This window comes from Idiotropiscis lumnitzeri, chromosome 13 (assembly GCF_059441095.1).
Source record: "Idiotropiscis lumnitzeri isolate Australia: NSW breed Sydney's pygmy pipehorse chromosome 13, RoL_Ilum_1.0, whole genome shotgun sequence".
In the NCBI taxonomy this organism is placed as follows: Eukaryota; Metazoa; Chordata; class Actinopteri; order Syngnathiformes; family Syngnathidae; genus Idiotropiscis; species Idiotropiscis lumnitzeri.
In genome coordinates, this window is record NC_142403.1 from 7,949,533 (window position 1) to 7,973,147 (window position 23,615).

The 23,615-nt window shown below is 38.9% G+C and overlaps 1 protein-coding gene across 3 annotated transcripts in view; it reads left to right on the forward strand.

The window, feature by feature from the left end:
- The first annotated feature begins 2,394 nt into the window (after positions 1-2,394).
- The window catches only part of rnf13 (ring finger protein 13), a 28,904-nt gene continuing 7,683 nt past the window's right edge, over positions 2,395-23,615 (forward strand). Inside the window, exons 1-8 of one of the 3 annotated variants that reach the window (XM_088313548.1) lie at positions 2,395-2,614; positions 4,553-4,670; positions 7,329-7,515; positions 7,633-7,713; positions 11,443-11,565; positions 22,157-22,244; positions 23,282-23,372; positions 23,459-23,564. In XM_088313548.1, coding sequence (XP_088169674.1) covers positions 7,402-7,515; positions 7,633-7,713; positions 11,443-11,565; positions 22,157-22,244; positions 23,282-23,372; positions 23,459-23,564 — 603 coding nt within the window. In that variant the 5' untranslated portion in view covers positions 2,395-2,614; positions 4,553-4,670; positions 7,329-7,401. The remainder of the gene's footprint in view (positions 2,615-4,552; positions 4,671-7,328; positions 7,516-7,632; positions 7,714-11,442; positions 11,566-22,156; positions 22,245-23,281; positions 23,373-23,458; positions 23,565-23,615) is intronic. The other 2 variants (XM_088313547.1, XM_088313545.1) reach the window with 2 other exon arrangements.

Genomic DNA, 23,615 nt, shown 5'->3' on the forward strand with positions numbered 1-23,615 from the left:
AGAGAATCAGAGAGAAATTAGAGAAAGAAAATGTGCCCAATAGCTTTAGAGGATGCTCAGCAATGACAAATGAACAATAGAAACACACTGTCAGCGATAAAAAAATCAGATACTGTAACTAGGGCGTCCACAAAGTTTTGCAGGGTGGCGTCATTAGTCAGTGTAATTTAAAGTGGACTGAGAGAATAGTCTGCAAAATGAAATGCACGCTTTAAATACCAAATCTGACCTTTTTCAGATGGAAAAATCATGAGGGTCTAAGTGTGTTTACAAATTTACATTTGTGCGTGTGTTTCATTTTGTATCTTATTTAATGGTTGGTTAAAATAAAGTTCATGGGCTGTGCCATATGACAGCCCATTTTTTTAAACTCCTGATAAGGAGGAACGCCGACCCTGAAATTCCATAGTTAGTTCACAGTAGGTAAAATGAAACTGTAACCATACTATAATACTTATTTGTACATTTTTCATCTTCGGGCAACCTTTGAGTCTGAGAAACACAAACTACAGCAATTTTAAATTGCTAATTAAATTAAGCCTTTTGTCTATAATCACAACCTTTTTTGGTGCGTATATTTTTTGTCAAAAAAATTAAAGCACCATCTGACGTCAACTCCTCTCTCTATTGCACTAGTGGGAAAGAAAAGAACTATATATTGCTTTTGCTCTGTATCGAGGCAAAGCCACATTTGTTTTGAGTGTTCTTTGATGGATCTTAACAGCTGTTCAATAAAGTTTTACTGGGATACAAGTCATTTGCATGTGACCTTTGAAGCAATATGTTCTGTCCTTGCTACACGGGAGCAAGAAGAGATCCAACTTTAATTGTTAAAGACAAACATTGTGATTCGCAGTAAATTTAAATATGCATAATATATATGAGAGAGAGAGAGGGAGAGAGAGAGAGAGAGAGCAACAAATATGGACAATGGAGTGTTCAGTTTTCTAACTGTGTATTTTTTTTTTCAAATGTGGGAGGAATCTATAGTAACCACGGAAAGGCCACAAAAGCACGGAGCAAACATATAAACTCCAAGCAGCGCCTGAGACGAGATTAGAATGCGGGGCCTCTCCAATTTGAAGTATACATTTTAACAGGTAGACTTTATATGACATTAAATTACTCTATGTTTCCTATGTTCAAACAGAATATCCTGGGTCACTGGAAAGTAAAATAGACTAAATCTACGCTATCATAAAAATATAGAATATGTGCATGTGCAGGTATGTGATGATCACATGAAGCAGTGATTCACGACCATTGCGTCACACCAAATAGGTCCAAAGGTTTTTATTATTATGACAAATGAGTGAGATGATAATGTCAAGTTGTTTACAAGTGATGAGTGATGTGTGTCTGTGAAAAACTGATGGTGATTTCTGAGACATTTTTATCATGTAAAATACACTTGGCTCAATAGAGGTTGAAAAATTATCAATGCAGAAACAACCCAATTCGTTGCACTAATGTAAATCTATAATACAGTGGCTGGCTATGCATTTGCTCCCCGGCTCTTCAGTGGCGATTTACCCAAATCCACCACTATCATATTTTAACTATACAAACTATCAATACTAATTTGTACATAAAATGCAACATAACAGCACATAATCTTTATTTGTACATCATCTGTAGCGGTTCTGAATGACAATTTATGTAATAAGATTACAAACTGAATAACATTTGAATGCATCAAACTCACCAGATATACTGATTAATATTTGTATTAATGTGTCCAGATTGTTACTGATGTGTTTAGTTAGTTGATCTTGGTTGTAACATGTTTTGTTATGACCAACCAATCAGAGAACAGAAAAAGGATGGTTATTTCGTGCCAGCTAGCTGGGCCGATCAGGCTTAATTTGAAATCAGATCGAGAAAGAAACAGTCCCATTGCTATCATAGTTGAATGAAGACATTGTGATTTTCTAGGAACGTTGTAGTAGTGATCGTTTGAAAATGATGATTGGTGCCTTCACATGAATTAATATAATTATCAATAATAACATATAACTTTCTTAAAGGGAATTCATTTGATCACGCTTGTTATTTCAGGAGTGTGTTTGAAAGCATCAATCTCTACCAAAGTAATAGTTTGTTGGTGACACCTGCACTAGTGTGGGTGCTGCAGATGTGTTTGAAGGGGAAAAACGATCTGGACAAACATATGAAAAGATAGAAATGTCCGCAAATGAAACTTTTTTGAAAAAAAATCCACACGTTATAGGGCTATAAGATATGAAATAAATGAATGAATGAATGGACTCTAAGCTATCTCGTCAGACGAGAGCTGCTCGCAGCTCAATATGTTGTTTAGGAACCATCACGTGTGAAGTGTTTACGTCTGGAATCATTTCCGGAAAGAAACGTGATTGACAGTCGCTTTGCCCAATCAGAGGCAGGACGTGGGGTTGCGCGTGTGGCGGAAGTTTGTATTCTCGCATGAATCGCGAAGATAGAAGACCAGAGTGGATTAGCTGTTTGGCCCCAGCGTTCAAACGGCATGACGTTCATCCACGATCGATGTCGTTACCCTCAGTCATTCACATGACTTGTATGTCCCTGCCTGCAGCTTCAATTGGAAGAGAATAAGCGCCGCCGAGAAATCGAGGTAAAGACCCTCTGCTGCAGCTAACGCCCGTTAGCATGTTCTTAGCCCGATTTTTTTTTCTTCTTCCACTGCTCATCCTTAACGCGTCCTGTCATTTATTTGTGAGTACCAGCCTAGAAGATGCAGTCTTGCCTCATTATATTTGATTTACACTGCTTGTCAGTCCATATTTGCATATTTGTTAGTGGGCGTCTGAAATGTGTTTGTCATCAGCTTCACCTCATAATATTTAAGGTTCTGATTAGGTCTGCACGCCCCCCGCCCCATCGTCAACAAATCACAGTTACATGGAGTGTGTTTGATAATTGCAAGTCACTTGATTTTTAGTCATCTGCTCACAGCTGTCATGTGCAGTCTAGCTTTTGCTTCCCTTTTATTTTAATTCCCTTTTATTTTAAGTAAGAATGCAGTTTTGTTGTTGTGGCACCAAACTAAGAGCATTTATTTTTGAATGCCACTGAGGATGACGTCTGCACATTGCTTTCTGCATGACCTGTTTGCATAAATATGATTTGTCGGGTATCTTAATATTTTGTGTCCTGCAATAATCGATTTGAAATAGTTGGGCATCGTTTTGATGATGGATTATCAAGCAGCTGCACGATATGGCCTCAAAATAAAATGACTGATAATTTTTTTTTCCCTCCCACAATAACCCTTACTCTGTTAAGAGAATTTAAAAAATTATAATGACATTCTTTAAAACAAGATCTGCTAATAAGAAGCAATCTTTGAAAGTCAATTTACTAAACAATTTCAATTATTTTCTTTTTTTACAGTTGTGAAAAAAAGGTAATCTTTTTGTCCTTTTTGTCACAACATGTATGTAAATATGTCTGTATTTCTAATACAGTAACAGTTGAAGTAATTTATTCAACGCCAGGTTTATATGCCTGTGGAAGAGTAATGTCCCACCCCCTGCAGCTCTCTCATGCTTTTTTACTCACATAGAGTTCAGGTGAGGCAAAGCGACCTTGACAAAATATTTGTGGCTTAGAAACGTAAACTTTTTTAACACGTCAACAAGTCACTGCTTTTGCAACATACAAATGGACTCTATCTAAGCACTGAACAGTGTAAAATCTTTTATTTAATGCGCTCATGTCCGTTTTGTACCGGGAATCCATTTTTTGCTTAAAAAAAGCCTCCCTATTAGCATCTATGTTGCTAGTGTAAACATGCTATCTGAGACATTTTTTAAACTACGGAAACACACACAAAATCAGAAAAACAAGTCAATACTGCTATATTTTGATTTTTGAGGTAAAGTAAGGGCAAGTGAGCATTAACGGTAGAATATTTGATGAAACTATATTTTGAAAATTTTCTGAACCATGTGTGATGTACGGTATGCCTCACATGAGTTGTATCATGTGATTAATTCTGCTTATACTGTTAGGATTTTATTTCCCAAAATCATCTGATAAAAGTTATTGTTCATTGAAATAGCAAGATGAAGTTCTTGTTTTGTGACAGAAACACTGGCATTTATAGGAAAACGAAGGATGGCATGTTTATATTAACATTAGGTCACTAAGCTTCACTTTCCATGAATGCGGTATACATTTGAATTTCAGCACTTGGTAAGTAGCCACACAGTGCGCTGGGTGGAGTTGCTGTGGTTTTATTAACACGATCTAAAATTAAACGTGCTCTGCCTGTGGAGTGTGACATACTCGGCCAAGGGCATTGCTTGCTCTTTGTGCAGTGTATTTACAAGCATTTTGTAAATGTCTAAAGTTTAAAAAGCACCATAGGAAGTAAAGGAAGCACGTCCTCATGGCAGGCAACAGTGGCAGTTGGCTTCTTGCAAAACCTTGAACTTTACTGAAGTTTATAACGTCTTTAGTACTTTATGTTCATGCCACTGTCATTTACTGTGAATCACCATATGACTTCTGCTGACAAAAGAATTCTCTTCTGTCTCATGTAAATAAGCCACTGCTCACCCCGGCCTCCTCTTACTATGGCTTTGCATTATTGTGGCGTCCAGGGTGTTGAGAGGAGGCAAGCGGCTTTTTGTGCACGAGTGGAATTGGCGGTTTCACTCCTGGAGGTAACACAAATAATCTCTTACAGTTTTACTCCTGGAGATTATTGTTACTCATACCATCCATCCGTCTATTATCTGTACCGCTTCTCCTCACTAGGGTCGCGGGGGGTGCTGGAGCCTATCCCAGCTATCTTCGGGCAGAAGGCGGGGGGCCACCCTGAACTGGTTGCCAGCCAATCGCAGGGCACACGTAGATGAACAACCATCCAATCTTACACTCATACATAGGGGCAATTTAGAGTGCCCAATCAAGCTGCCATGCATGTTTTTGGAATGTGGGAGGAAACCGGAGTACCCGGAGGAAACCCACGCAGGCACAGGGAGAACATGCAAACTCTACACAGGAAGGCTGGACCGGAATCGAACCCACGACTTCCGCTTTGTGAGGCCATCGTGCTAACCAGTCGGGCCACCGTGCCACCCGTTAGTCATACCAGAGCTAAAATATTCCAGCAAAAACTTCTAGTTCATGAATTAATAATATTTGAATGCTACTCTGGCGGCCGAATCTCTACACTAGGGACAGACAGACTATTGGCCGGGCTGATGATCTGCACCCATATTCTGGATTTTGATGCACATTGGCATGTGCCTTACATAAAAAAAAACAAAAAAAAACTCATATTCAATACGATTTTGGCTCTGCTACACCACACAGTCTGCTGTTACCTTGTCTCCAGCATTGTCCCAGCCGCAGTATCATCTGATTGGCTACACACAGCGTCCCGGCATGACAAACAGCCAAACAGAAGTAATAAGCTGTGCATGCATAGTGTTCACACCCAGTAGAGGAGGAAAAGGTTTTGTCAAATGGAGAAGGTAGGATATGAAAACAAAGATGTCCATTCTTTAAGATTAAAAAAAAAAAACTTTAACATGTATCAGATCTGAAAAGCTTTTTTTTTCTAAGAAATACTTGCCGAAAGGCACATTCCAATGATGATGCCAATGCATATCGATGACACAAAAAACAAAGGAAAAGAGACCAAGCCCAGCATTTGATGTTGTTTCTTCTTGTGATTGGGTTGTTCATCAGACAAAGACAAGATTAGTTCTGTAGTGTCAAGTGTTCCCATTGAATCAAATCAATAAGCTGCCGTGTGTCTAACTAACTCCAACCTTTAGCGTGTTGACATCCAAAGCAGAAGGCTGCCATGCTGTTTGCAAACCTAAAGTGGTATGGTATGGTATTCACTTGCTACCCTCTCCTAGTACCCTTAACATTTGTAGAAAACCAGTAAAAAATAATTGCATTCAATGCAGCACTGATTCAGTACATTGGTTCATTTGAGGCAAAGCTGAATTGTTGATTGAATACTGAAATGAATAAACTCACTTTTTCTCTGAAAGTTCTGAACTCCTGCTTACAGGCCATGTGTTTGAATGAATAGTTGCATCATAGCGGAGGTCTGTCTGGTTGTAGGCCTCAGCACAAAATTGTAATTCCGTTGTAGCAATGACAGGAGGCATTTTTTATATTATTTATTGTTTTTTTATTTTCGTTACAAAACTCATTGAAATATATTATAATTATCACAGAAGTCAGGTAAGTTTACACTTAAGATTTTGATGTTAATTCTTAATGTGCCGTACTTATTTATGCTCCGCCCATTTTAGCTTTGTAATCGTTGACATCATCAGGCAGGGCATTTCTACAGGTTTTTGTCACTAAAATAAGCCCGTAATGCTAGCTAATGTCTCCGCCTCCATTTTTAGATGCTATACCACTGGGCTTAATAAATTGCAGTTAAAGTAAACGACAATTAAACCACGTCGATATATTGAAGTTAGTCATGTCATATTTGCGCAATGGAACATTTTTGCTTACATTTTAATTTTTAATTGGACAAAAGGCTATGTAAGATAAACTTGCCATGTGATTGGTTGCAAACCAGTTCGGAGTGTACGTAACTCACCTCAGGCCCAAAATCTGCCGGGATTGGCTTCACTCCAGCACACCTGCATCCCTCGTGAGCATAAGTGGTACAGAGAATGGATGGATGTAACATATGTCTTATTTACTCATTCACTGCCATTGACGGGAATAAAAAAAAAAAGAAAACATACTCAAATTAATAGAAACTCAAAAAATACAAAAACCTAAACATTAAAAAAAGATACTTAAAAACGAGCAAACTCGTTGTTAAAACTAATTAAAACTACTTGAATATGAAAGCAAAGTTAAAATAGAAAAAAAACCTTTAATAATATACTATTATAACCTTGGTGGATACACAGGTTAAGCTCATTAAGTTTCAGCCATTTTGAGGCGCTCCTTTGCCCAAACACTTTAAATAATAAACAAGTGTATATATACTAAAAGGTACCTGGGATTGAAAGTTGTGATTTATACTGTTTTAGAGTTAACGACTTGTTTAATTGTGCCTTATGACACCTAGTGGAAAAACATTTAATTGATCTATCGTTATATGTCACTGGCATGGAAAATGAAAAATGCATTATTTGTTGTAAATAAATAACTTTCCAATCAAAGTAAAATTAGATAATTTTCTGCATCTTATCACCACAAACGAGTTGAATTTTAGTTATTGTCCAATTCCTCACAACTGTAGTAATTAAGTGACTAATTGGCGATTACCCACCCCCTGAAGTCCTTACTTGTACTCAAAAAAAGCCTTTTCTTTTTTCTGGTTGCGACAGCAACACGCTGTATCACGGTGTGTTTTTGAGTGAGCGGTGCAGCAGCAGCTGAGCGTTGCAACGGGATGCCAAGATGCTGCTATCCCTGGGAATGCTGATGCTGTCGGCCACGCAGATCTACACCATCTTCACAGTCCAGCTCTTTGCGTTCCTCAACCTGCTGCCTGTGGAAGCCGACATCGCAGCTGTGAGTAACTCTTAATCCCAATATCTCTCGTAAAACTGCAGTTAGTGATGGTTGGTCGATGGCCTTTTTTGTAATAATAATATGTCTTAAATGAGAAATTCTTAATCTTCTTTTCAGTACTCATTTGACAACAAAACTAAGACTTTTGATGACCTCCCGTCGAGGTTTGGATACCGACTACCGAGCGATGGATTGAAGGTGAGTCTGAGTGCATCTGATGTATATTATTTCACATCCAACACAATCACAAATTCCCAAACGAAATAATGGAAGTACAAAAAATAAGATTGATGCTCAACCTGGCACCATGGGAAGATCATTATTTAACTTTGCAGGAAATTTGACATTTGTCACAAGTAAAATGAGGTTAACCACTGTAATAGGCTGTGAAATACAGGCCAAAGCAACAAGTGGTATTGTATCCCCTCTAATTTTTGCAGCATTTTTACTTTTTTTTAAAACGGAATCATGCCTGCAGCACTGCCTCTTGCATCATAAGGCAACACAAGACTGAGGATTCCCCTCAGGGCAACAGGCGACAAAACAAAGCCTTCTCTGTTTTCACTTGCACAACTGCTGCTGTGTACACTTGCCACACGTTTCCAAAACAACAACACGAGTTTCAACCCGCGGAACGCAATGCTCCGCTTTGTTTGCGTCTGATTATTTTTCTAGCTTAGTGCTGGGGATCAAATAATAATAAAATGTAGCATAACACTTAAATTATCTTGCAAAAATTGGTTGATGGAGGCTTCTCAGCAATTCTAAGCAGCATCTTGTGAAACCTTGTTTTCCATGTAGTTGTTCATTAAATATGATTTTAACAGAGATGGCACACTTGGGCATATGACTGGGATGTTGGCCGATCAGTCAGAGTTTGTTGGTTTGGATCTCCCTGTGCTTGTGTGTTTTTGTCTCTGGAAATCCGTTTCTAATTTTTTGAAGACTTTAAACTGGCCATAGGTGTAACTGTGAATGGTTCTTTGTCTAAATCAGGCGTGGGCAAATTACGGCCCGGGGGCCACATGCGGCCCGTTATACGTTTTAATCCGGCCCGAAAACTTGAAAAGAAATTAAATTAATAAACCTTGTTAATGTTTTATTTTCTGAATACTGTGGTGTGTCAAAGACAGATATTTTGTTGTAATGCTTTTGTTCATTATCATTTAAAATTAAATGTATTTTTTTTTCTCTGATGAGGTAAGGTTACCAAAACACTCCTTCCATCTGCTCCTGGTCCGGTCCCTCTGTCAAATTTTAGAACCCATTGTGGCCCACCAATCAAAAAGTTTGCCCACCCCTGGTCTAAATGTACCCTGTGATTGACGGGGGTCATACAACCTATTAAATTCAGCTGGGATACCCTTCAGCTCATCTGTGACCTTGAACACAATGAACCAGGGACGGGCAAACTTGTGCTCAGGAGTCTTATTTGATTTTTACAGACGGGGTAAAAAAAAAAAAAAGTTTAAATGTGTTTGTGAGATTGTGCTATGACATAAGAATCCGATGGACCCTTTCCCTATTTTTCATCTGATGCCAGAGCTTTCCATTGTAACAATGGCAAATACATATTGCCAAACTGTGGCCTACTTTTCAAAACCAGCAGGAAAAAGCACAAGTCTAGTTCCTGTTCAGTCACTTAGCAACCAGTACCAAAAATGGGCGCTGGTCCGCCTTCCCTGTTCTGTCCCCAGCCCGTAGTGGGCACTGTGAAAACAAAGTGCAGTGTGAAAGCGTCTTAACATGAGTGTCCAGTGCATCCACATGAGCTCTTTGTTTCATGCTCTCAGCCTCTTTGATACAGAGACCTCACATCAGAGCCACATCAGAGCTGCAGCACAAATTCCCTCATTGAGAGGAACTACGAGTCGACATTTGTGCAGAACTCTGCGAAAGAGCAATATTTCTGCAACTGTGTGTCATTTTACGCAACAAGTAGACATTGCTGATGCTATTATGTCACCCTGAGTGTTTAGCGCGAACTATCAAGTACACATCAAGTTGGGACATTGCTTTTAGTACAACAATGGAAGAAGTGAGTGTCAAGGTGTTTGTTTGTCATAGCACGACATTGTTTTCAAATTTTCAAACTGCAGTATAACTGCTGTAATTCATATACATTTTATTGGTCATTATATTATATATTTGTATTATATAGATTGTGGCCATCGATAGGCTGTGTAAAAAGGCCTCTTTTGTGCAAACAGTGTTAGAAATAGGTTATTATTGCGTTACTTACAAAAAGTCTCTCTCTCTCTCTCTCTCTCTCTCTCTCTCCCTATATATATATATATATATATATATATATATATACATATATGTATATATATATATATATATACATATATATATACATATATACATATATATACATATATGTATATATATATATATATATACATATATATATACATATATACATATATATATATATATATATATATATATATATATATATATAGGGAGAGAGAGAGAGAGAGAGAGACTTTTTGTAATATATATATATATATATATATACATACATACATACATACATACATAATGTTCATTAAAATGACATGAAGCTTGGATTACTTGTGCGTTTACACTGCACTCCCATTAGCCAATAAACATCGGCTTTTTACTGTACTGCCATTCTTGTTCATACGTTACAGCAGCATCCTTTTTGATTGAAATAATAACAATATTAACACAAATGCAATTATGATTACTGCAACCTAAAGGTTGGCACAAAAAATAACTCACTCCATCCCCCAGGTACAAATGATTCCGTTCACTGAAAAGAACTGTCATGCCCTTTGGTAGACTCCACTCCCTCTGTCATTTCCTTTTGTACATCCTTTATGTCCTTATTTGGCCAACAGAGGGCCCTTCTGCTAAAAGTTTCCACCTGCTGTGGAGCCTTATTTGGCCTCCAGAGGGCGATCTTGTCACGGCTTTCACAGTCACGAGGGCAATAAGGCAGTAGCACAGTGAGGTCATGGAACTCCAGTCATGGAGAAAAAACGGATGAGGGTAAAAAAAAAAAAAAAAAAACTAATAACGGGGATGAGGGTAAAAAATAACTGGGATGGGATAGCCAAGGTTCTTCGTAATTGCTCACATCTTGTGAAAAACTAAATTTTGGCGGATTGTCATGAAGCCTGTCTGCGCGTGCGTGTGTGTGTGTGCGTGTGTAAGAGAGAGGAAGTGCTGATATACACGGTGGTTTTTTGAGCCGTTATCTTGAAGGGTACTTGACTTCCACACACTTCCTGTTGAAACAGCATTTGACACTTATAGTATTACACACTTATATATGTATACTCCCCCTCCGTCCCTCTCTTCTCTCTCTCTCAATATATATATATATATATATATATATATATATATGTGTATATATATATATATATATATATATATATATTTTTTTTTTTTATTGCAATAATTATAATAATTATTTGTTTTATTTTTTTTTAGCAAAAATGATTTGAATAGAAGAACTTGCAAGCGCTGACTACACATCCATGTTATATAGCACCTGTCCTCATTAGCATTGCGGGTGAACCTCCAATCTCGTTGTACACTGACTACAATGACAATAAAGGAGATTCTGATTTTGGTTCTGATGTGTAATCTTTCTCAGTTGACTCAGAGCAAGAGGTCGACAGTCAATCGTCAGGCACCTACGTATAGACAAACAATCATTCACTCTGGCATGCCCACCTCTGGACAATTTAGAGTCTTCGGTGAACCTAACATACATGTTTTTGGAATGTGGGAAGGAGCCGGTGAGACAGAAACGATAACCATGTAACCCACGGTTAACCATATCTATCGGGGTCCTTACTCACTCGCTGTCTGCTGCAATATATTGGGATCATTTATAACCAGCATTTTTTAATGTGATGATGTCACAGACATTAATGATGTCTTGTCCCACAGGGTTTCCTGATTGATGCACGACCAGCCAATGCATGCCAGCCCATCGAACCCCCGCCCAGGGACAACTTGACGGGTGCCTTCGTTGTCCTTATCAAACGCTTTGACTGCAACTTTGATATTAAGGTTTGCCCTTTGTCACTGCTTGGACAAGATGTGCTTATTTGAAATGGAGTGGTACCTTTTATATTTTTTATATCAATGGGAAATTCTATTAAACGTATGCGTAAAATGAGTTATGAGCTTGATTCGTGGACAAATTAAACGTGTAAGTCAAGTCATGTAATGTATGTGCTTGGAAAAAACAAAGTTTTTTTCAACGCTGTGATGTTCCACTTGTCAGTATTCAGTATTTGAGGTTTGGATTATCTGAAACGAAAACAGGATGTGGGCTTTTCTCTCAACCCTACATATACCATACGTGCCTGTGTTGCAATAGCTGACAGCGGAAGAACTGCAAATAATTTTTAATTGTATTCATTCAGAAAATTATAAAGGAAAAATTAAAGGTCTTGAGCCAACAAAAGCTTTATTGTTTTAGCAATGTTATCATGATCATACATTATGTATGATGTATAACAAGCTGGCTATTACCTGGAGGACGGGGAACAGACAATTCTGTGATTTACTTGGTTTTATAATTGCAGACCTGATGGATGAGGAGGCACTCCAGAGACCCAAATACTTGAATTGTTAGTAATTTAAAAAAAAAAGTCATTTAAAAGTCAGTTTTCCATATTGCAGTATGCCCCCCTTTATTGCCATCTTTTCCTTTTTTTGTCCTTATCACGTTCTGTTAAAAGTGATGTAAGGGCGAGATGTGATTTAAAAGGAGTGGGAGAAAGCACTGGAAGAGGACGTGTGAGTAATTGTTGTGAGACAAGCAAAGCATGCTGCATCTTGCCAGTCTCTCCTCACCCTTGTCGTAACTGAGTTTAGTCTTCAATTCTACCTCCTCTCTTGGATGAGCTTCCTCTCATCCATTCATTTATTCAGGTTGTTCTTAGTTGTTTGATTTTTTTGTTTTGTTTTTTTAATGCTTGGTTACTAGGTACTTCTGTTACAATAGAGCCTGTTTGCCCGTTTCACTTTTTTGTGTCTTTTGTGACTGAACCAGCCCTACGACCTTATAAGGTCTTAGTGCAGTACATACGTGCACACACACGCACACACACATGCTTTTTTTTGTTGTCTTTTGCCTGTGAGGACATTTATTGTTCCAAACCATTTACTGAAGGCAGGGCCACCCTCACGCTCACCAGACTAGTCATGCGCGCACACACACAACACACACAGACGTCTGAAAGTCAGGTTTTAGTCAAAATGGTGTCACATTCCTAAAATCTTTCTGTGATCAAAATCCACCTGAAACACAGACAAACTGGCGGAGGTCTAACCGGATTCCACCTCACATATCTTATTTGTGCAAACACACACAGACACAAGCCTCGATCGTTTACTAAGATGAGTGCTTTTGCCGTCATTGTCTTTTATTGGATGAAGCAATGCATTACATGGATCATTCAATTTTACTTGATTTGTAAGATTCTGTATTTGTATTTGTAAAGGCCTCCCCCAAATAATCGGGAGTTGGGTGACTCAATGCCCTTGTCCAGTATTTGCTTGAAAAAATTATTTTAAAGATCTCTCTCTCGCTCTCTCGCTCTCTCGCTCTCTCTCTCTCTCTCTCTCTATATATATATATATATTAGGGAGAGAGATTTTTTTATTACATTTTTTTAATACTTTGATATATATATATATATATTTATATATATATATTTTAGGGAGAGAGATTTTTTTACTACATTTTTTTAATACTTTGATAATAAGTGGGATTGCACATTCACTTCAGCAGATGTGTGATCTATGTATTGTATATCACAATATCTATACTTTGTCCCACTTTTATTGTAGATGTTTGCAAGCATGTGTCACCATTCAGAATTGTCACCCCAATGTTATTTCCATAGAGCCTCCCCCCTAGCTATTAGCATCCGGTGAGTCAACATCCTAATGGATCTGTTGCTGTAATGGACAAAAAAAGAGACATGTGCCCACTTAACCTTCTGTGAAGTGTGAGCACTTTCATGTGTTGTGTCTATGCGTGTACATGCATTCTGAGATATAAGAAGAGGTCAAATGTCAAGAGAAAGCATTTGAGATGGAGAGGGGAGAATTGAATCAAGTGAAGGGGTGTCACTCTTTGGCCAGTGTGTGCGTGTGCGTGTGTGTGTGTGCCCGCTTGTGCGAGAGAAAGCAAAATGGCATTCCTCCTGATTTCGTTTTAGAAAAAAAAATCTCCAGAAAAGGGTTGCATATCCTGTATACTGAGATTTTTTTTATGTATTTCGGGTTGATGGGGCAGCACATAGCATCAGTGACCTCTATGCAGGAGAAGGGGGGTTGAACAGGAAACTGGATACACCCCCCCTCTGTTTCCCATCGCGTCCTTTCTCCCTTCCTTCAATGTTGGAGTCTTTGCTGAGTGACTGTCTGTTTGTTCCCCCTGCATGCATTTTCAAGTCTATACACACTGAGACATGAAGTTCTAGTTATGCAACGTGAACAGCCGAGGCCAAATGTTTTGACACATAAGTTTGCTGGCATCGGACCAACAAACGAGCCCCATTTGAACATTTTCCTTGACTTGCAATCCAAGTCAGCAAATGCCCGATTGTCAGATGTCTCTTAAAGCTCATCGTGAGCAATTTCTACCTTGTGGTATGAGCTGTGTTAAGTGTGACTGCTCAGAAAATGGGCAGCGCCTGCAATCGTAAATGTTAAACCTGTTCAATATTTCCGATTGCAAATCCTGGATGAGGTCAATAGTGAGTTTGGCCAAGCCGTGGACTTGGCGATTGTGATGTGCAACAGAATTGTAGACATTTACAAGCAACCTGACGCTTGCACTGTTGCCAGACACAAATAGAGGGGCAACTGGTTGTGTTTTGTGTTTGTATAACATGTCTCATAAGCCATTTGAAACAAAAATGAGAAGAGTGTGCAGATAAACTACCAGTTATCCTTGCTTCTATTTTTTTCCATTTCTGTTTGTTTTTATTTTTCAGTCGTCCTGATCTCTGCCAGTGACAGGTCAGTGTTGGTACTTTGACCAAACTGTTTGTGTATGATGAGCTGTCTTGGTTGCCTTCGATACACCACACAGTAGTAAGAACACACATTTTCTTTTTTTCCTTTTAAAAAATCACTATGTGTACTCCACTTTCATTATCACTTTTGCTTTATGGCAACTTGCGCTGGAAAAAGCATTGATCGTCACCAAATAAGCGCTTAGAGGATGTTTTGGTGCTCTTCTGTAATCATGACTTCATTCATTCCTTTGGTCTATTTTAAGTTAGCTCACTCCCTTGGCTCGTCACACGTGAATGGTCACAGGATGCTTTATGGTTGGCATAACCGTGGACTGTCAATGTCAGTGGGGCTATAAGGATAAAGTTAGGATTGTTTTTGCATGAATACATTAGTCGTAGACCTTTTTTCAGGGCCGATACCGATTATTAGTAGTCATGGAGGCCGACAACCAATATTTCAAGCCGATATTCATTGGTTAAACAAAAGGGGAAATGGTGTTAAAATTTAAAAAAATAAAAACTCCCAAACTTGACCTTTTTTTAAATGTTTAAGCACATGTTTATTCAACAACTTCCGTGATTTACAACGTGTTAAAGCTTTTTTAGATCTTAAAAATCAGAAAACTTAATTTTAAAAGTCTAGCAAAAAAGTGCACGGAAGGTCTTATAGTTCAATGAAAAAATATCTCGTTAAAGTTGACTACGGCGAATAGTTTTCTATTGGTTGTGTGTTGTAGTAGACTGACATTTATTAAAATTTCTGCAAAGTCTGTTGTAGTGCGTGTGACTCGAGGTGAAAAAGCAAACAGGCAGCTTAATGCTGATTGCCTGCTACCCACTGTACAAGGAAACAATCAGATGGTGTTGTGGGCGGGCCAATCTGCTTCTGCAGGCAGGGCCACCAGCACGAGAGTGAGTTGAGGTTGAGAGAGAGAGAGGTAGAGAGAGAGAGAGCTTTTAATTTATTTGCCTTGAAAGTAGTTATTAAAAAGGCCAATGCTGACTACCAGCAAAATGACGAATATTGGCCCTGATAATCGGCGGCCGACATTCGGTCCATCACTAGAATACGTGCAAGATAAGATGAGTGCAAAAATAGCACTGTGCACTCTGAGTTAAGGTTTGGCGGTTCAGTGCCTTTATCAAGGACACCTTAACTGTATTCACAAATCAGACTAAGAGTGCTCCGAAAATGACTTTTACATTCTATTTTCTCTTTGGTTCCAAATTGGTGTGCAAATACTGTTCCTTTTCTTCTCTGGACAAACTTGTTTTCCAGATGCCCCAAAATATTTTCAACTTGCTCCCTTCTTAGTGTTGGGCAATTCTATTTTTGGGATTCTCTCCTTCAAGCTTTTGATGATGCAATAAACTGCAGATTTAAGGGTAACATTACTAGTAACAATATCCTAAACCCCTTTTGGTGCAGCTTACAGGTAACTGTGGTTAAAAGAGGAAGTCCAAGTAAAAATAACGATTGCAAGTCCTGTCAAACATCCAAGCTGTTTGATAACTCAGTCGTCAAAGGAGTGTGATCTCCAGTCTTAAAACTTTTTTTAATTATACAATGTTTAATGAGTGTAAAAATGTGATTAACTATTGTAATAGTTTGCGACATTGTTTTTGATTCTGAGAACATATATGTTTTCATGAAATGTAATTATGTAGTGATCTCGACCGACAGCAAGTTTCAACATGACAGTCTCTCCAGTGAAATGGTGTCTGCAGGGCAACAAAAAAAGTACCTCAGCATATCTTTGCTTTGGGTGTGGCAGTGTTACTTCCTCTTCAGTTCTATATCGGCAGATCAAACATTTGCGACGCTTTTGCTTACTAAGGTGTGGCTTGGTTACAAGACCATTTTTCAGCACCCGTTTAATCTGTTTGTCAGTAGAAAGCATATGAATCGGTTTTTAGCAACCGAACTTACCCATTCACCTTCTTCTTACCTTTTTGTTTATTATTATTTTTTATAAATAAACCTCATCTTATTCCGTGTACTGGTAGGAAGGAAAACTAACCTCGCAGCCCTGAAGCTATACACAATAACAAACACACACATACAGACCTAGCTTTTATTAATGTGATGATCGAGCTTGCTGCACGCGCTCACTCGGTCTCATGACTGCGTATGACTATGCCTGACTGGATGTATGACTCGTGAATGTTTGTGGGTGCTGATTCTCCGAGCTGTGGATTTGTCCTACAATGTGCTGTGGCAATAAACACAGCACAGTCTGCTCCCATGGGTTTGCATGCGTGCCCACACACACACACACACACACACACATATATACATATGTATGTGCGTGTGTGTATATATATTTTATATATATAAGAATAAGAACTTGGTGGTGCCAGGCACATTAAAATGTGTTAAAGCTCACTGTGGTTACACGGCAAACAAAAATATCATCTCTCACACAATAAAATCCCTCTGCAGTTGTGCAGGATTATAATTGAACTGGACTCCTCCCTGCAATTTGCAGGTTTATTGAACCCTTTATCAAATCAGTCATCTGGACCTTGGCGCTACAACCCTTAGCAACATTCATCAGAAATCCAAGGAAAAGTTGGGAAATGGGGGTTGGGTTCCAAGGAGGCAGACAAATGAGGGGGAGGCAAAGAGGGAGGGAGGCAAGGAATAAAGGCGTGAGTTTGATTGCGTCAGAATAATGGATGGCAAGACATAAAGAGATTATGAGAAGATATAATAAATAGAACAGCCAGAGTATCATGGTGTATCATCATGGGGCAAATATTATCCAAAGCAGGCACATAGAAGATAAATTGAGAGAATATGAGTGGAATGAGAATAAGGGTGAGATTTTGATACTTTGACAGAACAGAACAGGGCATGAGGCAACTTGCTTGGGCTGCAGTGCTGCATCAGGGAAGAGATCATGTTCAGAGGAGGAATGTGCCGTTATCATTGACGCACACGCACACACACACACACACACTGTGCTGATGCAGCAACGATCGATGATGCCATCAGTGGTCTGTTTCTACACAGGTGTTGCTTTAGAAGAGTGCAACGGCAGTTATGCTGTCTCACTTAGTTGGTCACTCCTCAATATGTTCGATGCTATCAAAAAGTTTATTTGGTGGATATCATATAAACAATAAGAATTGCTTTAGAAACAGTATTCAGGCAAAATTGCTTTTTAGTTATTTTGATGCCAAATACAATTTAAAGTTTCACTAATTGTCCGCTCTTGTTTGGTTTTTCATCACATTTTTGCTTGTGGAAAGGTTCCACGGCATCAAAGGGACCTCTTTGTTCAACATTATCAGTCAGGTCACGGGTACAAAAACATTCTAAGGTGTGAAATTAAGGCTGGACGATTAATCGACTAAATAGATAGAATCGATTAATCACGTTTATTTTGGTCGGGACGATTTCTTCTTCAAAAACTGAAATGATAAGATTTGAATACCATATGTGGGTTTTAACATTTTTACAAGGTAGAATCTGGCACGTAAACAACATGTGTTGTTCAAAATGGGATCGCCAAAGCTTGGACTGGGCCATGAAGTTTAATACTCAATACTCATGTCTCTCCCCTCTTAGTGTTGAAAGCTGTTGCTGCTGTTCAAACATTGTATCCATCCATGAGCATAAGTATGTTGATTTAAACACATAATACACTATACATTTATATACATACTTGCTAATATCTTACATAAGGTCGCTTCACGTTAGCTACAAGCTAAACAGAACAAGAATGCCGAATAAACAAAACATGACCACAAAGTGGCAGTAAAACAATGGATTACAACAACTCTTCATTTCATGGAGTCCATCAGTGACGTCGTTGATCCAGTGGCCAATTAGAGACATTACAGCCGCTCCAAAAAAAAAAAAAATGTATCCCATCCAGCCAATCAGATCTCAAGTCTTACACAAGGTGACCCAAACACAAATGGGAGAGGTGGGACAATTTCTCACTCACAAGCGTGGAGAATGAATGATATTTTCTGCTGGCAGTTAATGAGGATAATTGTCCCTTTGCTCATTCTAAACCTGAAGAACCTGAAAAACTCCATGAATCTCTACGCATGCATGCGCATAGAAGTAGTGGTTGAGTAACTAAAGATTTTTTGGGGAGTTCTCTATAATGTTAATGAAAGTCAAGTCAGTTTATTCATGACATCACTGGTATTTTTTCAGCATGATACGTTGCTACTAACCTTTTTTTTTTTTGTTTTTTTGTTTTTTTTATATATCTAGATAGTTTCATGTAAATGGGTAATTTTGACTCTAAGACTGAGACCATTCTCACTGCCTTGCTAAAAATAGATAAGAGGTTGCACCGGTGTGACGAGCCTTTCGACGGCTGGCAATGAAAGATGTTAGTGACTCTCTTTTTACTCTTGTAGCAAATGTTTGATATTTGCTGAATGCAATTTTTGTGAACAGATCCCGAGTTTGTCATCCTTATTATTTTTTAATTTAAGATTTTACTCGACACCAGTGCAAGAATTTAGTCCAAAGCCCTTGACCAAAATACAAGCAAACAAAAACAATGAAATGAAAATACAACTCTTTGGGCGTAGCCTAAGAAAAAAATAAGAACGTGACGCATTTTGTGCACACCTTAAACACCTTCTCACCTGCGTTGTTGAAATGCTCCACAGGTCCGTGTTTGGGTCTTCTTGCCATCATCAATTAGCTTTATTTATAGAGCACATAACTCGGTGTAGTGAGCATGATTGAAAGTGCAATTGCTGAAAATTGAAATTATTAGCATTACCGGCACTTCCGGTCAGCGAATCTGCGAGCGAGCAGAGCTGCCGCCTGAGTTCATCTAATGTTATTGGGCTCGTAGTAATGTTACCTGTCTTATTTTATTTATTTATTACAATTTCCCGAAGGTTTATAGCCTCAACTGACCTTTGTTATGCATCTGCTCACTGGACTGCCCGCAATATTTTCTTCTCTCCTGGTGCATGCAGCTTTCACTGCTGATTGGCCGTTACCCATTGAATGAGCAACCTCTCACATGGTGCTGTGTTAATCGATCGCATATCGGCCGTTGGATTAAAAAAAAAAGTCCGATGCTATCGGCTGAGTCGAATATCCAGGCTGATATTTTGCGATCTCTCACGAATTGAAAGTCCTTTGGAAAAAGATGGCAAAAAGGTGATTGTCCACCTCAATCTTTAAATGTTGATGTGTAGTTGTAAAATTGACTCGTCAACTAATCGTTTCAATCCCACAAAGTCAGGAAAGTTGCATTAATAGTGTTGTGCTATGATTGGTCAAGCGCGGTGCGAGGTTTTAAAACAATAACGTTTGACATTGAAAGCAATATAATTCATACTTTAATGGGGACTTTGGACAACTCATTTTATCCCCCATACTTCAATCAGACTGGGTTCAGTGAAAATGTAACTTTTACTTTCCATTGTCTCATTAAAACATTCATTTCTTTTTCCAAGGTTTGCCCCCATTTTATTCATTATACCAAAGTCATGGCAATTAGTTTGTCTCTCATGTGAAGTAGATGGCTGAGGAATGGTATCGACCTGAATGTAACTGCTCGGAAAACTGGTTATTCTGCCAAACCTTTCAAGGCCGGCCTTGAGTGTCGTCTGAAAGTGTTTACAAATGTGTCATACTCCTTGTTGGAGCTTTCTGTAAACACATTGTGTGTTAATTTTGCACTAATGATATACATGGAATGAATATACGATACCGGTAGTTTGCAAGTAGAAGAGCAGCAATGCACAAATACCAAAGAGAGTTTCTAGCCCCACATGCAGTATATTTCTTTTTCTCTGTGAACGCCCACTTCTCTTTTTCTTATTCTCTCACTTCTGCTCTCCTTTTTGAGCTCTCCCCCCTTCAGTTTCAGGAATGTATCAAATGTCCTTACCTCTGCATAGGCTGAATTCCTATCACACGGAGCGCTTGAATTGAGCTTTTTTTAAATCCAATGGATGATTAAAGACAATAAGGGACGCAAATGAACATTCTCTTGTAGGTTTTTTTTTTTTTCTTTTTTTTGTAGCAATACAATACTCTCCACTTTTTCTCTGTCCATGTCTGAATGCAAATGTGTCAAAATGTGACTATGGCTTTGTTTAAAACAGATGTTTGGCGCTGGCTTCACCGCTTCCACCATTTTGTTTTGATACGCTAATATCGCTTCGTGACAAGCTGTCATTATTAAAAGTTTTGTGATATGGTTTCCCAGCACATTATCGTTAAATAGCAGTCCTGAAGAAAACAACCTCTCTCTCTTTGTCAATGCAGGAACACAAATTATTCCAAGATTATTTTGTCACATCCTATTTCCTCCTCAACATCTGCTGTCAGCGGACCCGCTATAACAATAGCTAAACAGGATGCCACAGCTTCTGTCTTGAGTTGGAGCACCACAGAGGATGGATGGTGTTGAAGGCACTGGAGGAGTCGGAGAATGTAATCTGTCCAAGTGAGAACTCTGTGCATTGGGGCAGAGCTCCAAAACGGAGCTGAATAAAAGAAAACACTTAATAAGAAGAAACCCAGTAGTCTAAAATACTTGGAATATAACATGTGTCTTTCCTAATGTTTTTTTTTTTTTATACGGCGATATAAAAGCTAATCTATGTATTTTAAGTTTTACTGCACACGTTAAAAAAACATCATCCGTGTTTTTTCTTTAATGAATGTTTCCTGAGGGTTTTCAAGGGACATGTATGGGCAAGATGAGTGCTTATTGTCTCGGGGGGGGGGGGAGTGCTCCGGGCCTTGCGTGTGGTGTGTGTGAACCGAGCATGTTGTTTCTTGTACAGGCTCTTGGGGAATGGGCTGCCTGCGCCATTCTTGTCTAGAACATGTTCAAAGCCACTGTTGCAATAGAATCGTTTCAGTGGATTGACTGTAGGGATCATTTTTGGCAAGGTGTCTGCTTTTCAAGTTCAGTTAAATCTTCATCTCATGAGGTTTCGATGGGCCCACTAAGAGTCTTGCTGATTCTGAACTTCTTCCATATATTGATTAGGGTGGCCACAGATTTTAAGTCCTACTGAGTCCGACTTGAGTAAGCGCGAAGGCCTTACTGCCACCAACTTATGATCTAATTGGCTATCGCAACTGTCTATCAACTGTAAAAGCCCCCTTGAGACACAGAACAGAAGACCCCACAATTGTATCTGAAGGCCACGGACAAATAGTGCGTGCTACTGGTATTATAAAATCTGCCTGGCAACACGAGCTAACTGAATTCTGATTGGATAAAAACTCTAACCTAAAAATTGAACACTTGGATATAATTTGACATCAACGTGAAGAATATGATTATGAATTATTGATTATGTTAGGCCACCAGAGAAGGCCTTGAAAGCTTTGACTTCCCACCACGAGTCAACTGTGTGATTTCATATGCAGTTAACTCAATTTTAGCAAAGTCAGTGAATACTTGGAATTTCTTTATTTTATTTTTAGTACATATGCAAAACCCTGACAAAGTTTTTTCATCTTGTAATTAGTGTTATGTGTAGACTCTAATATCTAGAATACGTCTGTGAAATTAAACAAAACAAAACAAAAAAAAAAGTCTGGCACTGTGCTTTGATGATGCCACATAGATTTGAAGATCTGTGCTAACTAGGATGTTTTCATCTCCCAGGTCCTCAACGCACAGAAAGCTGGGTTCAAGGCAGCTATTGTTCACAATGTGGATTCTGATAACTTGATCAGCATGGGCTCCAATGATTGTAAGTTTACACGCGCCGGCTTCTTCTTACTCCGTACAAAAGTGTTCTCCACAGCTGCCTGCCTCTCTGTTAAGTCCAAAGATGTTTCGTGGAATGTTGCAATGCCCCGCAGCAGGCTAAGCACAGCCCACTTAGTCACCGTGATAGTATCTGTGCCCTGTCCGAACTTGAAGGGGCGCAGCACATTCATGAATTATTGTCAAGGTTTTTTTTTTTGTTTTTTTTTGCTGAAATGCAGCACACACTCTCTTGCAGAACTGCCGGGCATGTTTTTTTTTTCTGGCATCTATGTCGAGACATGCCGCATTTAATCATCGCCCCCTTCACGCCTGCCTGACAGCTTCTGGTATTTTCCAGTTGTGAAGCTCCTGTAATTGCTGCGAATTCATGCAGAGTAGCTGGTCAGATGTGCTCAGGCCAAAAATGACAACGTTAATTAGAGCTCATCCCTGACGCGCTGTTCACTTTGCTTGCTACCACCGCTACAGACAAGTCAACTTTATTTGAATCATGATCAAACTTTGGAACATTGGAGAATTTAACCAGGGCTAAAAATGAACTCCATCTTCAATTTCATTTTTTTCCGATAGATTGTATGCCATTCAAAAGAATGTTCACAGTTTTGATTGAGTATATTTTTGGCCAATATTCAGTCCTGTCCATGTTTTCAACAGAACATCCAGCTTGATGAAGTGCTGTAATGCAGACTCTCTCAATTTCCAAATTTAATACAATTTTCAAATGTAATACATTTGCTAAGCACTTTCTTTGTCTATAACAAGTGCAAGCAGCTTGGAAAATGGATCGAGATAGAATTACAAAAAACATTGCTTTTGACTCCACAATAATACCGAACAGTCAAACGAGTCATCGGGGGAAGAAATTGAGTTGAGTTTGCCATAAATCACTCTCAGGACTGGCGACACTCACCAACTGAATAATGCTTGAATCAGAATCGGTTCTCAATACAACCAGTGTGACAAAGTAAAATGGACCCGATTTATTCTTTTTCTGATTTCAATGACTCTTGTTTGCAGTGGACATCATGAAACAGATTGATATTCCCTCCGTGTTTGTGAGTGAAGAGACGGCCAACTCTCTGAAAGAAGACTACCTGTTTGACAAAGGGTACGTTGATATTGATCGCAATTTACCGCGATTTAGCTGTTGGTGTGGCTCGTTCTCACTCTTTGAATTTGTAACTGCCGTTTTAGGGGGCGTGTGATCCTCATGCCAGACTTCAGCCTTCCGTTAGAGTACTACTTGATCCCTTTCCTCACCATAGTTGGAATCTGCCTCATCCTCATTGTTGTCTTCATGGTACGTGTCTAGTCCAGATGTCAAGTTGGAACAAAGCTCCTCTAGTAAATC